This window comes from Periplaneta americana, chromosome 6 (genome assembly GCF_040183065.1).
Source record: "Periplaneta americana isolate PAMFEO1 chromosome 6, P.americana_PAMFEO1_priV1, whole genome shotgun sequence".
In the NCBI taxonomy this organism is placed as follows: Eukaryota; Metazoa; Arthropoda; class Insecta; order Blattodea; family Blattidae; genus Periplaneta; species Periplaneta americana.
This window is the reverse complement of record NC_091122.1, coordinates 14,802,161-14,815,850: the sequence shown is the minus strand read 5'-3', so window position 1 is coordinate 14,815,850 and position 13,690 is coordinate 14,802,161. Positions and strand designations below refer to the sequence as shown.

Genomic DNA, 13,690 nt, shown 5'->3' with positions numbered 1-13,690 from the left:
AGATTTACAATATAGTCTACTAGTACAACACAGAGTTTTAGTATCAATTTCATGAAGTGTTATTGAATGTCATGAATTCACCCACAGAACAGAAGGCGTGAGAATTATTTACTTCTTTAATTTGACTCTAAATAATCTTATGTTCTGAGTTTCATTTTTTATATCGATAGGGAGGCTATTAAACATTTTTACTGCCATATAACGCACTCCTTTTCGATAGCACGATAGACTTGCCGATGGAGTATGAAAGTCATTTTTGACGTGTATTTATGCTATGAACTGTTGAATTAGTTACAAAGCTTTTACGATTACATACGAGGAAGATTATTAATGAAAAGATATACTGACAAGCCATGGGCATTATTTCTAGTTTTTTTTTTTAAATAGTCCTGCACGATTCCCTAGATTTGGCACCTGCTATTATTCTAATCGAATCGGTCGGAGCTAAAAGGAACTAAGTCAAAATATGAGGAGTGGATCAGGACAGCACGTTTGCACATCTCCTTTTTATGTTACGCTAGTTCTTTTCAAACTGAAATGACGAGTGAAGCGTAGGACAGTTAAAATTACCCTAACCTAACCTAACCTTTTTATGTTAAGTTAGGTTAGGTTAGGTTAGGTTAGGTTAGGTTAGGTTAGGTTAGGTTAGGTTAGAGTAATTTTAACTGTACGTTTCACTCGTCATTTCAGTTTGAAAAGAACCTAACCTAACATAAAAAGGAGATGTGCAAACGTGCTGTCCTGATCCACCCTAAAATATGCAGGTTTTGGGTTATGCAACCATTTGTACAACAGATGTCATGCGCATCGAACGGTGGAAGAAGGAACTAAGTCAGACTTTTAAATGTTCTTTGGTCTTCTATAAACATAAAAATATATAGGCCTACATTTGTGTTATTAGTGGAATGTTTTTGTTCCCCCTGAAAAGTTGTGAAAAGTGACTTTTAGCTCCGACTGATTCAATTACTCTTTTTTGTAATAGAAATATATTGTTACTATCTGTGGAATTTCCCCAGAATATTATTCCAAAAATCATTACCGAGTGGAAGTATGAAAAGTATATTGTTTTTAAGGTATTGATATTTACTATCTTTTGCATAGATCTAATAGCAAAACAAGCTGAATTTAGTTGTCTTCGCAGTAGTTCCATGACCTCAACAATACGTGAGTTTATTGTCACATAATATCTAAATACATTCATTTTTGTTTTTACGAAATCAGAGTAAAAGATGGTAAGATTCTGAATGACATCTAGGCGACGAGTAGACTATTTTCGCCCTGGCTGTGAAATATTACACTTCCACAGCTAGTATGTACATAAAGCAACATCTAGCCTCATGTTAAAGTGGAAAACGACTCAACTTAATACACTAGGGACAAGTATTATTGCCGCGGCCTCATGCTGAACATGTCGGCATCATACAATAACGTGCGGTTGCTTTTAAAACATAATTTTGCCGACCGATTGTTGCTCTGCAGGTTTCACTGTAAGCGTCACGTTGTCAAGTTTACTTCCTCGATAAGAATAAGCACTAGAGTCCCGTCGCTCCAATTTCCGGCAGCCAATCACGTTGCAGGTCGGCTACATTTAAACGTATGCGCTTTGTGATTCGCTCATCAAAATGTTAAGCATTTTCTAAGGCTGGGTAAATACTTATATATAATCACCCGCCATTTTGGCTCTTTCGTTGGCGTTCGCAGAAAGCACACGAGGACGTTATTTGCCGCTCAATTATTTGCTGAATTACAGTGCGTTTGATTTATTATCATAGGAGCTACGACATGATAATGTTTAACGTTGTGGCAAATAGATCCCTCGTCTGGTAGCTCGGCAACGAAAGAACAAAAATGGCGAACTATACTACCTACCTAGACTTTATAGAGCCTTGACTTCCTAAGACGTAAGCAAAGAGAAGGAGTCACGCCAGGAATAACAGCTTCGCGACTATAGTTTGTTATATTGTTAAATGGCTATTATTATTATTATTATTATTATTATTATTATTATTATTATTATTATTATTATTATTATTATTATTATTATTATTATTATTTCATATACGAGTACGTTGACATTCTTAACTCTTAATAACAACTCTTTAATAATAATTTTTAATCACATACCTTAATGTTCGTCCTCAGCATAAGACATTGCAACCTCGGTTTTAGTCCACGTGGATTAGACAAGTAGGTGTCATTTAATAATGGAAGCAGCTTATTGGTTGCAATATTGAAATTGAGGCGAGTGATTGGAGCGGTGACATAAGAAATTGAAAACAATAATACAATTAAATTTCAAAGACCTGCCGAATGTTAACCATGAGAGCGCGGCGATAATATTCATTGTCGTCGCAGCAATTTCATGTCCTGAACATTTTTGGTTTCATTTCTGACATAATTTTTATATTTCTTGAAAATTATTCTTATTTTTATCACACAGTACCGGAAAAAGGCACATAAGCAAAAAAAAAAAAAAAAAAAAAAAAAAAACTTGTCAGGAGAGACTTTCTTTTTAATTTACTCTTAACTGAATATAAAATGAAACTCATGTATGTTGGTTAAAGTAAGACCCTTTTCAACTTAAAATACAAGAAATTTTATTATTTCAAAAATTAGAAAAAATACTAGACTTACGTGATTAGGTACAACAGAAAAATCGAGTTTTTTTACTTATGTGCCTTTTCCAGCCGACCAAAGAATTTTAAAATCAGATAATAAATAGGGCATAATATCATATCAATGCAAGAGTCGGTCAATGTTACTTATGTCCCGCCCACTATAGAGACATAGGCCAATTTTACACATATTTAGTATAACTTGTTGCTTCTTTGACAGGTTAGGTTTGGTTAGTTTAGGTTTTTGTTATAGCCTACCTTGCATATACGATTATAGCGCAACATTGGCAGTGATAAAAGTGAAATATTCGTTCAGTGGGCGTTGGATACTCTACATTCACCCAAGAGTCTGATCCGTTGCTAAGCAACTGACGTCAGATGTTGAAATGTTCGTAATTTTTTATCCGTGTGACACTCGAACATAAATGTTTCACGTTAAAATACAGTCAGCGCTTGCCAGGAAGTGTACAGATTTCCCTCTCTCGAAGTCGATATTGTAAGCGTGCTCTGTTTTGTGTTGCAGACTAACCGCATGACGGCGTGGATCGACGGCAGCTTCATCTACAGCACGAGCGAGGCCTGGGTGAACGCCATGCGCTCGTTCCGCAACGGCACGTTCCTCACGGACGAGAGCGGCAAGCTGCCCGTCAAGAACACCATGCGGGTGCCGCTCTTCAACTCGCCGGCGCCTCACGTGCTGCGCATGATGAATCCCGAGCGACTCTTCCGTGAGTTACAGCTGATTGAAGTGGGAGTGTCTGGAACGAGGATGAGATGAGGATTTAATTTTAACATTTAGGAAATACGTGGAAAATATCATTAACTTCTCCATCTCTTTCACCACCGCTACTTTACTATACAGGGTGTTTAAAAGTAATGGTAAAAAATCTAGGGATGAGAATTAAAAATAAAGAGAAGCAAAAAACGTTTCAGTAAACATGGGTCTGCAAATTAATCGTTTACGACAGGCATGTCAAAACCCTGCACATTGTGCACTGGTCTGCGTGCAACGTGCAGTTCCTATTCCCCTACCTGGAGGGAGTGAATCGGCTTGGAGGGGAGCGCGACAGGGCTGTACAGTACCTATAGTAGCAGATCAGCTTTGGTTTCAGTAACACAGATCAGTACGGGTGCTCATTGAGCTGTGATTGTGAATGCGTTATGGAAAATAAAGTGAGGAGTCCACAGATATAACGAAGAAGAGAAATCACGAATCATATAACATAACTGTTATGATGTTTTCCTCAGCCAACAGTAATTATTTTAAAATGAAAGGCTTTCATCATATCATGTGGACCTAATAGTGATGTGAGAATTTAAATCATATTAGTAAAGTTCTCAAAATATGATATTCGCCAGCTCTTATTTCTTAATTAGTACTCTCACGGCAAGACAAACATGACAATGATGTTGTTTTGGAGTCTGCACTAACACAGCCATCAATGGTTAGACGACTTACAACTTTTATTTGATAAGTTGATAAGTGATGAGAATATAGTGAGGAATACATGTGAGGATCTTGAGGTTGTAAGGAAAGGAAGAAAGCAACTATTTGTAAGGCGGAAAAATTTTCTGGAAAAATAATACATAATGGCGAATTTTCCATCTCACGTTACTATATTATCTTAATATACTTACGTTAATAAACCTTTAAACCTGACATAAAGAAAATGTCCTCTCTTCACAGCTTGTGAAGTACTCTTTTAACTCAATTCAGTGACGCTCCCAACTTGCTAATACTTGCTCTCAACGTTTTCCAAATAAACTATATATAAATTTAAATTCAAGCTTAATTTATCCAGTTTATTAATAATAATGTGAATTTATATTAATATACAGCAAGGAAATGATTCCAGTGTAAAAGCCTCACAATGTCCTATTGCATGTAATTGGGAGTAAAATATTTTCTTTCTTAGCATTTGTGCACCAATGGTCCCAATAATGCTTGACGAACAATGAAAGAGTATTACTTTGAAATAATCAGTACCTACTACGTAAAGTGAAATACTGTGTTCGTTTTTTGTTGTTTCGAAATTACTGCAATATTTATATATTCTTCAAATACTGTATACAAATCACGTAAATAAATGATTCTTTACAAACGACTGCATTGTGAATTGTAACTGAGTAAGTCTATTGTTTCTTGTGTTACAATTATTGTCAAATATAGACACTGACAATAATTGTGTTTTTTCCTTCTGCTAAGTATGTTTATAATGTCCAAATGTCAATTTAATTGAACACTAGAAGCGCAGAATAGATTCTTGTACATCCCTCGCGCTAAGAACTGGTAAGAGCAACACGTGAATGACGCAATCTGCACAGACCGGCGTTCCACGCACATACACTGCACTTTTAGTGTCTGATTTCTGACATGCTTGGTTTACGAGATAATGTCATTTTGTGCTGGTTGGGGTCCATTGAATACTTAAGTAGGGCTACTAATTCCAACAAAAGCAGTGGCAATTTAATTTAATTATCAATCATAAGACAGTAAAATTCATAATTTTGGCTTCAACACCACAGAAATGTGACCGAACATACAATAAGAAATTTGTTTGTTTGAACAACAGTAAATTTTGTGGATAAACAAGGTACAGTACAGTATGAATATGTTAACTGGAAAATTTTACAGCAGGTGTTCAAAATGCTGATCATGCACTTTAGTCTTCTGGAAGGCATCTAAAATCCGATGCTGCAATTCTTCAGGAGCCACCAGCGTAGCTCAATCGGTTAAGGCGCTTGCCTGCCGGTCTGAAGTTGCGCTCGGGCGCGGGTTCGATCCCCGCTTGGGCTGTTTGGCTGGTTGGGTTTTTTCCGAGATTTTCCCCAGCCGTAAGGTGAATGACAGGTAATCTATGGCGAATCCTCACTAACCAAACTTGACAGCAGATGCTCAAAATGAGAACCATTGACAGACAATATCCCTGTCTATCACGAAAACAGTCCATTGTCTTTCTCACAGTTGCATGACTGATCTGTTTCATCTCATCTATAGCCCACTAATAATAAATCTGTAGCCGAAATTTTTCTGGTAATTTTCGATTTTACAAAAATAATTGGTCCTAACATATACAATTAACCACCCTGAAACCGAAAATAGCTTTTTTTTTTAATTTTTGTTTGTATGTCTGTCTGTCTGGATGTTTGTTACCTTTTCACGCGATAATGGCTGAATCGATTTATATGAAAATTCGGTAATTTCCTAGAAGACGGGCAAAATCCAACATGGCTGACGAAAACTACCAAAACCGTTCTGCCAACTATGAAGTCCAAATGTCACCAAACATCGCAAAATCAAAGATGAAAAATCAAATATATATTCGTATTTTTAAAGAAGAACAAGCCCTCCAAAAAATGAAAATATATTTAATTTTTCGCCTTTGATTTTTTTTGGCGTTTCGTGGCATTCGAACTTCATAGTTGGTAGTACTTTTCTGGTAGTTTTCGTCCGCACTTTATCCCCAAAAATCACAAAAACACAAAACAAAACATAATAATTTATCACCTTATCAAATAAAATTCAATTCTCATTGACGTCTTCATCGACAACCACTTCACTTCCAATATAAATGACACAGGCTTTAAGGCAATCTAAACTTAAACCATGCAAGCAACAAAGAACTAAACTAACACTTTGTCGTACAGTCAACTTTGCATAAATAAACCACGTCTTTACACTAAATGAAATTCTCTTCGAACACTTATTACACCATAACATCTACAGAAAATTCAGTAAGTAATTTCTTTAAACCACAGAAAAAACAGTTTTCTCCTCAACATTCAACACAATCCTTAATCACCAGCGAAAGAACTAAACCAAAATCGACACAAAATTTAATCAATAATTTCAGAAGACGGATTCCTTCCTTTCCCTCTTACTTCAAAATTCCAACCTTGTGCACACAAAATAAATTATTGGCACTGAAAAGTGCCTTTTCGTAAGCATGATGATGCTCATTCGACAAATGCAGACAAATCTACAATGTAACATCACTCACGTCAAACAACCAGGAACAACTGACGTCATTATCCATTCAAAATTAATGAAAATTCTAGAATAAATTACAACTATAACCAATCAAATCGAAAGAAAATCATAAAATGACAAACTTTCAATAGCTTTAGCCATCAGACACAACATAACACCACTCACGTCAAACAACCAAGAACAACTGATAACGTCATTATCCATTCAAAATTAACGAAAATTCTAGAACAAATGACAACTATAACCAATCAAATTAAAAGAAAATCACGGCGACACCTAGTATAAAAAACCTAGTACTAACATGTAAAAGTCACTAAAAGATCACTAACATTTAACTCTGAAATAAAAAAGTTGGTAATACGTACTATATTCAACCAAGTGCCCGTCTTCTATGAAATTACCGAAAATTCGAATATAAATTAAGTTCATTGTAACTTAGATTTTAGGCTATATGAAATTCAAAATATGTTATTTAAAAGGGGGTTATAAGGGGGCCTCAATTAAATAAATCGAAATATCTCGCTTATTATTGATTTTTGTGAAATACGTTGCATAACAACAGTTTCTTTAAAAATGATTTCCGATAAGTTTTATTCTTTGAAAAATTTTGATAGGACTGATATTTAATGAGATAAATGAGTTTTAAAATTAAAATACAATGCCATCTAAGGCGGTGTAATGAAATGAAAACAAATGACTACGTCTATAAGGGGCCTTGCACAACAACAATCGAAAGCTATGAAATATAGCCTACAGAGAATGTTTCTGTGTTTGTGTGAAGTAATATCGAAAGCTAAATTAACCTATTTGTATAATTAATTATTATTTCACCATTGCAAAGTGTAGTTTATCTAGATGGACATAATGCTATAATGTTATTACAATAACTTCTGGGTGCTCTCTGGACCAAATGATCACATTTTAATTATTTAAATACAATTTAAATTAAGTAACATATTAAACAATTTATCCTTCCATCAAATACGAATGTTCCCTGGAGCAAACGTCCTATTTTAATTATGTAATTACTTTATATTTATTTCTAACAGGTACAGCGGAGCGCACGGGTACGGCTAGTATCTAATTCTTTCTTTCAGGTTTTCAGTATTTCTTGGTTTACCTGATACACTCTGGACTTGAAGTAACCCCAAAGGAAGAAATTCATACGTAAAATTTAATGGAGAGTCGGAATATATAAATCTTAAAATAGTGTGCCATTAAAAAAATAAGTTTACTGTCGTACCCTGTATGCCTGAATGAGTAACTTTTTCGAATACTGGTATCATATTGCATGGTTTAGCTCCAACAGCTTTTGTATATAACGCTTTTTTTTTAATTAAAATTTAAGAAGTTACAAGTAATATTCAATACCTACTTAATAAATACTATGTATATGACAAGTGAGCTTACTTTTGTTGACAGTGTTGGGCGACCCTCGCACGAACCAGAACCCGGCTCTGCTGTCGTTCGGCATCCTGTTCTTCCGCTGGCACAATGTAGTGTCGGCCCGTGTGCAGAAGCAGCATCCCGACTGGCCCGACGAAGAGGTCTTCCAGCGGACGAGACGCATCGTTGTCGCAACCTTACAGGTACGACAGGAGAAATGGAGAGCTTCTACCTTCATCTGCTTGAATGTGGAACAACGAAGCCTAAAAAAATATATTAAATCATTGGTTAGTTAGGAATAGGATCAACATTCAAGCGGTTATGTAAGTCATCCATCATTTGAGGACCATTTTTCTCGAATTGAGGGTTTTTTTTTATATATTCTGGGGTGTAATGAGAGGAAAATGATGCAGTGCTCATAATATCATAAAACTCAACATTTTCCGTTGAAAATAGTGCCTCAGGTATTTCCCAGCTGATCTTCTTAGGACATCCATTTCTGTACTTAAAATTCCAAATAGAATTTAGAGCATTTATTGCTTGTTTTGTTTTTGTAATTCTTTCTGTACTTAAAATTCAAAATAGAATTTAGAGCATTTATTGCTTGTTTTGTTTTTGTAATTCTTTCTGTACTTAAAATTCAAAATAGAATTTAGAGCATTTATTGCTTGTTTTGTTTTTGTAATTCTTTCTGTACTTAAAATTCAAAATAGAATTTAGAGCATTTATTGCTTGTTTTGTCTTTGTAATTCTTTCTGTACTTAAAATTCAAAATAGAATTTAGAGCATTTATTGCTTGTTTTGTTTTTGTAATTCTTTCTGTACTTAAAATTCAAAATAGAATTTAGAGCATTTATTGCTTGTTTTGTCTTTGTAATTCTTTCTGTACTTAAAATTCAAAATAGAATTTAGAGCATTTATTGCTTGTTTTGTTTTTGTAATTCTGTTTCCTATTCACTTCATCATAACTTCATTCTTCATTTTTTTCACCTTCCCTTCTGTTTCTTCTATAATATCTTTCTTCACCTTGCTGCCCCACCTTTTTCTTTACTTCCCTTTCCTGTATTTTTTCTCCTCCTACAATACAAGCTGGGATCCACACCTGTGGAGTAACGGTTAGCGCGTCTGGCCGCGAAACCAGGTGGCCCGGGTTCGAATCCCGGTCGGAACAAGTTACCTGGTTGAGGTTTTTTCTGGGGGTTTCCCTCAACCCAATTTGAGCAAATGCTGGGTAACTTTCGGTGCGGGACCCCGGACTCATTTCAGCAGCGTTATCACCTTCACCTCATTCAGACGCTAAATAACCTGAGATGTTGATACAGCGTCGTAAAATAGCGTACTTAAATAAAAATATAAGCTGGCCATCCTTTCCTTTTATCGCTTTCTTTTTTTAACTTCACTTTCCCCTTCCTTTCTTCTTCATTCTCGTCTAATTCATTCCCTTCTTCTTTCACCTTTCTCATCACCATCTTCATATCACCCACTTTTTCCATCCTCCTACTTATCTCTCCACTCTCTCTGCCTTCTTTCTCCCCAACCTCACATTACAACCTCTTCCTTTCTATTCTGATACTATGTGACTTACGAAGTTCAGTCTAGTGATTATAGCCGTGTTAGTGACCCAGCCTGCTGAACGTCGTGTTGTGTTGCCTGTGCAGAACATCATCGCGTACGAGTACCTGCCGGCCTTCATGGGCGAGGGCCTGCCACGCTACGAGGGCTACAAGCCCGACGTGCACCCGGGCGTGAGCCACGTGTTCCAGAGCGCCGCCTTCCGCTTCGGCCACACCATGATCCCACCCGGCATCTACCGCCGCGACGGCGCCTGCCACTTCCGCGAGACGCCCATGGGCTACCGGGCCCTGCGCCTCTGCTCCACGTGGTGGGACTCCAACGTACGTACACCGCGCCTTCAGTCTTACACTAACTTACAAGCAAACATTCTCATGAGGGCAGATAAAGAAGTTAAATAAAGCAAATAATGTCGAAACAAGTGCTTATATAAATTTTGGCCACTCGAGCGCAATTACGAGGGCCATCGAGAAAGTAAGTTTCACTGGGATCGTTTACAGAAAGAAAACACAATTTCATGGAAAGAATTATTGGAATTAGAACGAATTGTTAAGAAGTTTATTCTTTAAGCTATTTCTAAAAATGTGTTTTGTCTTATTGGCTTTGTGATAAGGATTTCCATTGTCGCGAGGTGGATATTGTAAAAGATGATGAATAACAAGATGTTCTATGAAGAGGTATACTTAACGTGCCACAGATAAGTTAAGTGATCTGGTATTTGAGCAGCAATTGTTGAGCTATTTTTCAACATATTCCCCACTGGAATTGAGACCGTGGGATCAACAGAGAGGTGCAGACGGATGTCATACACTGATTGCGATCCCAGTCGGCAGACTTCTACAACACGGGGATACAAAAGTTGAGCCAACAGTATGACAAATGTCTCAGTTTAAAAATAGCTCAACAATTGCTGTATCTGTTCCAATAAATTAATTTTAATTGTGGTTTATTTAACGACTGCAGAAGTTATATCAGCGTCGCCGGTGTGCCGGAATATTGTCCCGCATGAGTTCTTTTACACGCCAGTAGATCTACTGACATGAGCCTGTCGCATTTAAACACACTTAAATGCTATCGACCTCAGCCGGGATCTAACCCGCAACCTCGAGCATAGAAGGCCGCGCTATACCAACTGCGCTACCTAGGGCGATCTGTTCCAATAAATCTTTCCATGAAATTGTGTTTTCTTTCTGTAAACGACCCCAGGGAATTTTATCTTCTGGAGATGGGCAGGGCATGTAGCACGTATGGGCGAATCCAGAAATGCATATAGAGTGTTAGTTGGAAGGCCTGAGGGAAAAAGATCTTTGGGGAGGCCGAGACGTAGATGGGAAGATGATATTAAAATGGATTTGAGGGAGGTGGGATATGATGGTAGAGACTGGATTAATCTTGCTCAGGATAGGGACCGATGACGGGCTTATGTGAGGGCGGCAATGAACCTCCGGGTTCCTTAAAAGCCAGAAAGTAAGTAAGGACGGCCCTCGTAATTGCGCTCTAGTGGCCAAAATTTGTATAAGCACTTGTTTCGACATTAGTAACATGGTGGAAGAAAAAAAAATTAACTTTTTATCTGCCCCAGTGGGAATGTTTGCTTGTTAGCGGTGTTCGTTAAGCAATCGTGTCGTAAACAAACCGACGCTTGACGACACTAGCAATTCCCATTACAGTAGAGCACTTGTCAAAGAAAGGAATATGCACAGCACGGACTAAGGAGTTGTGCCCGCAGGATGTGCTCTCGGACAGCACCGTCGAGGAGCTGCTGCTGGGGATGGCCTCCCAGATCGCGGAGCGGGAGGACACCGTGCTCTGCTCCGACGTGCGCGACAAGCTGTTCGGGCCGATGGAGTTCTCGAGACGGGATCTCGGGGCCCTGAACATCATGCGCGGCCGAGACAACGGGCTGCCCGACTACAACACAGTGAGGTGGGTGCTTGATTGCTCACAGGGATACCAACAGGGGCGAATGCTAGTCACGAAAGTTAGGCTTGCTCTTTTATTCATAGGGGAAAATGGGAGGATATAATAATTCATAATTAATAAAAATAATCAGATCCACATAAAAAAATTTATTTTATAATTATGAAATCATTATGAGTCATGTATCATATTCGCTTATCAGATGTAGAAGTTCGATATAATATAACAAACATGGCCAACAAAACAGCTTATTTAGTTTTTTCGACCCTGCCAACCAATGCACATTGTTGTATTGAGCTGCACTGAACGAGCGCACATATTCTCTATAATGTCTGTCTTCTCTTGAATAGTCCTTCGGGAAAATGGATTTAATAATAAGGTTTCAATAATACACAATTCCGAACTCATTGCAATTCTTAAAATTAATGTTTAAGAATTAATAATACATGCAGCAGCTAACATATGCATTCCGCTCATACAATTACATTGCACTCGCAAATCACAGCACATTCCCGCTGCCAATACTGGTCTGTGTAGCTCTCGGACCAGAGCTTCAAACAACACATAACAGAAGCATGTGCGCCTAGGACGGGCCAAGGAGGAAGGCACTTGCGCGCGCATCATATTCTCGCTATTTCTACGTCTTTCCTGTAGCTCCGAGAAACGAGAAGCGTTGCGATATTTGCGGTGTGCAACCTGCGGATGGTATTACGCCTATACAGTACTCCAAAACTCAAAATAAAGTTTAATGTACATAACGCCATTTTGAGAAATATACATTCTACGAAAATATTGGGCTTGCGCAGCAAGCATAGCATGCCCTGAGAAATCGCTCCTGGATACCAGGACTGAGTTCTGGAATTTTAATCAGATTTATTTATAACTGTTTGTTACATACGTTAAGAATAAGGTGTGTGCAAATTTTCAACTCAATCGGACTGCCAGTTTGGAAGTTAATTTTATTTTAATCATCCAAATCAGTCCTATAATCAAAATGTTCCATGTACATTATATTTAATGCGGATGCTTTAGCAAAGAAGGGCAGCTCTGCTACTTACAGACCTGTTACTAAATCTACGTATTCCTCTGTGAAAAGATTTATTAAATCTACATACTTAGACTTCAACAAACAAAATTTGATAACACAATCCCAAGGGAAAAAAATGGAACTCTCTGCATCAAAATCCACAGTTAATTCCCGATTTACCACGAAAATCGTCTGTAGCTGCATTTAGATTGGCAACAGGCCATGATTGTTTGGCCAAACACCTGCATAGAATTGGAATATATCAGTCCCCTAACTGCCCATTGTGCAACTCAAACCAAGAAATGGATTCGGAACACCTCAAAATCTGTGCTTCAGTGGCTGACCATGATAATATCTTTGAAAAATATTGGAGTGCAAGAGGTCAAATGACTTTATTGTCAAACGCCTGGCATTAGAAAACAACAACAACATTATATTTAATTACAGCAAGTTCTTTTTTTTCATGCGGATCCAGATTCACGAGCAATATTCTAACGTTGAAAAATTGATGATACCTAAGCTAGTTTACGCACAATATATTTTTGAAACCCATACATATATTTATTCGTATTTGTTATTTAGATAATAATTTTTTTTACTTCCTAATTTTCTACGTACTAAATATTTCTCAACGTTAGAGCTCAAATAATATATGAAGGGTACACGGGAAAAACGATCAAGGTCCATCAAAAATCGAAATTGAGTTAATAAAGCTATCTTATAGTGGAAAAGAAGTACTATCATGTGGTGTAGCTAGTAATAAGAAATCATCGTTCTTGACATTCCACTATGTCAATTTCTATTAAATACACACATAACAAAGTATTAAGTGCTTAAACTTTAAAATTCGTTTTTCTCGGAACTTTCTAAAATGGACCTTGTTCGTTATTCCCGTGTACGCTTCATATGCATGGACACGTACGAATATTTTCATTGAATTTTATGAAAACTGCGAGCTAATGGATCATTTTGAACATCTGAAAATGTGATTTAGAGAAAAAGGTGAATTTGTGGAAGGGGATGCAAGACTGACGTATGGGGCAGGCCTATATAAAAATATCTCATGTCCCTCGAAGAAGACGTGAAGGCAAACAACTTCTTAATATCAACTTCCGAAGTACCAAGGAACATTTTCGTACAAAAAATCGAAAATTGATTTTTTGACGGTTTTCTGTAAAA

General features: G+C 37.3%; 1 protein-coding gene across 1 annotated transcript in view; it reads left to right on the top strand.

Annotated features, from left to right (window-relative positions):
• The window catches only part of Duox (dual oxidase), a 324,851-nt gene that overhangs the window by 272,754 nt on the left and 38,407 nt on the right, over positions 1 to 13,690 (top strand). Inside the window, exons 5-8 of the mRNA XM_069827530.1 lie at positions 3,139 to 3,343; positions 8,029 to 8,195; positions 9,651 to 9,887; positions 11,294 to 11,490. Coding sequence (XP_069683631.1) covers positions 3,139 to 3,343; positions 8,029 to 8,195; positions 9,651 to 9,887; positions 11,294 to 11,490 — 806 coding nt within the window. The remainder of the gene's footprint in view (positions 1 to 3,138; positions 3,344 to 8,028; positions 8,196 to 9,650; positions 9,888 to 11,293; positions 11,491 to 13,690) is intronic.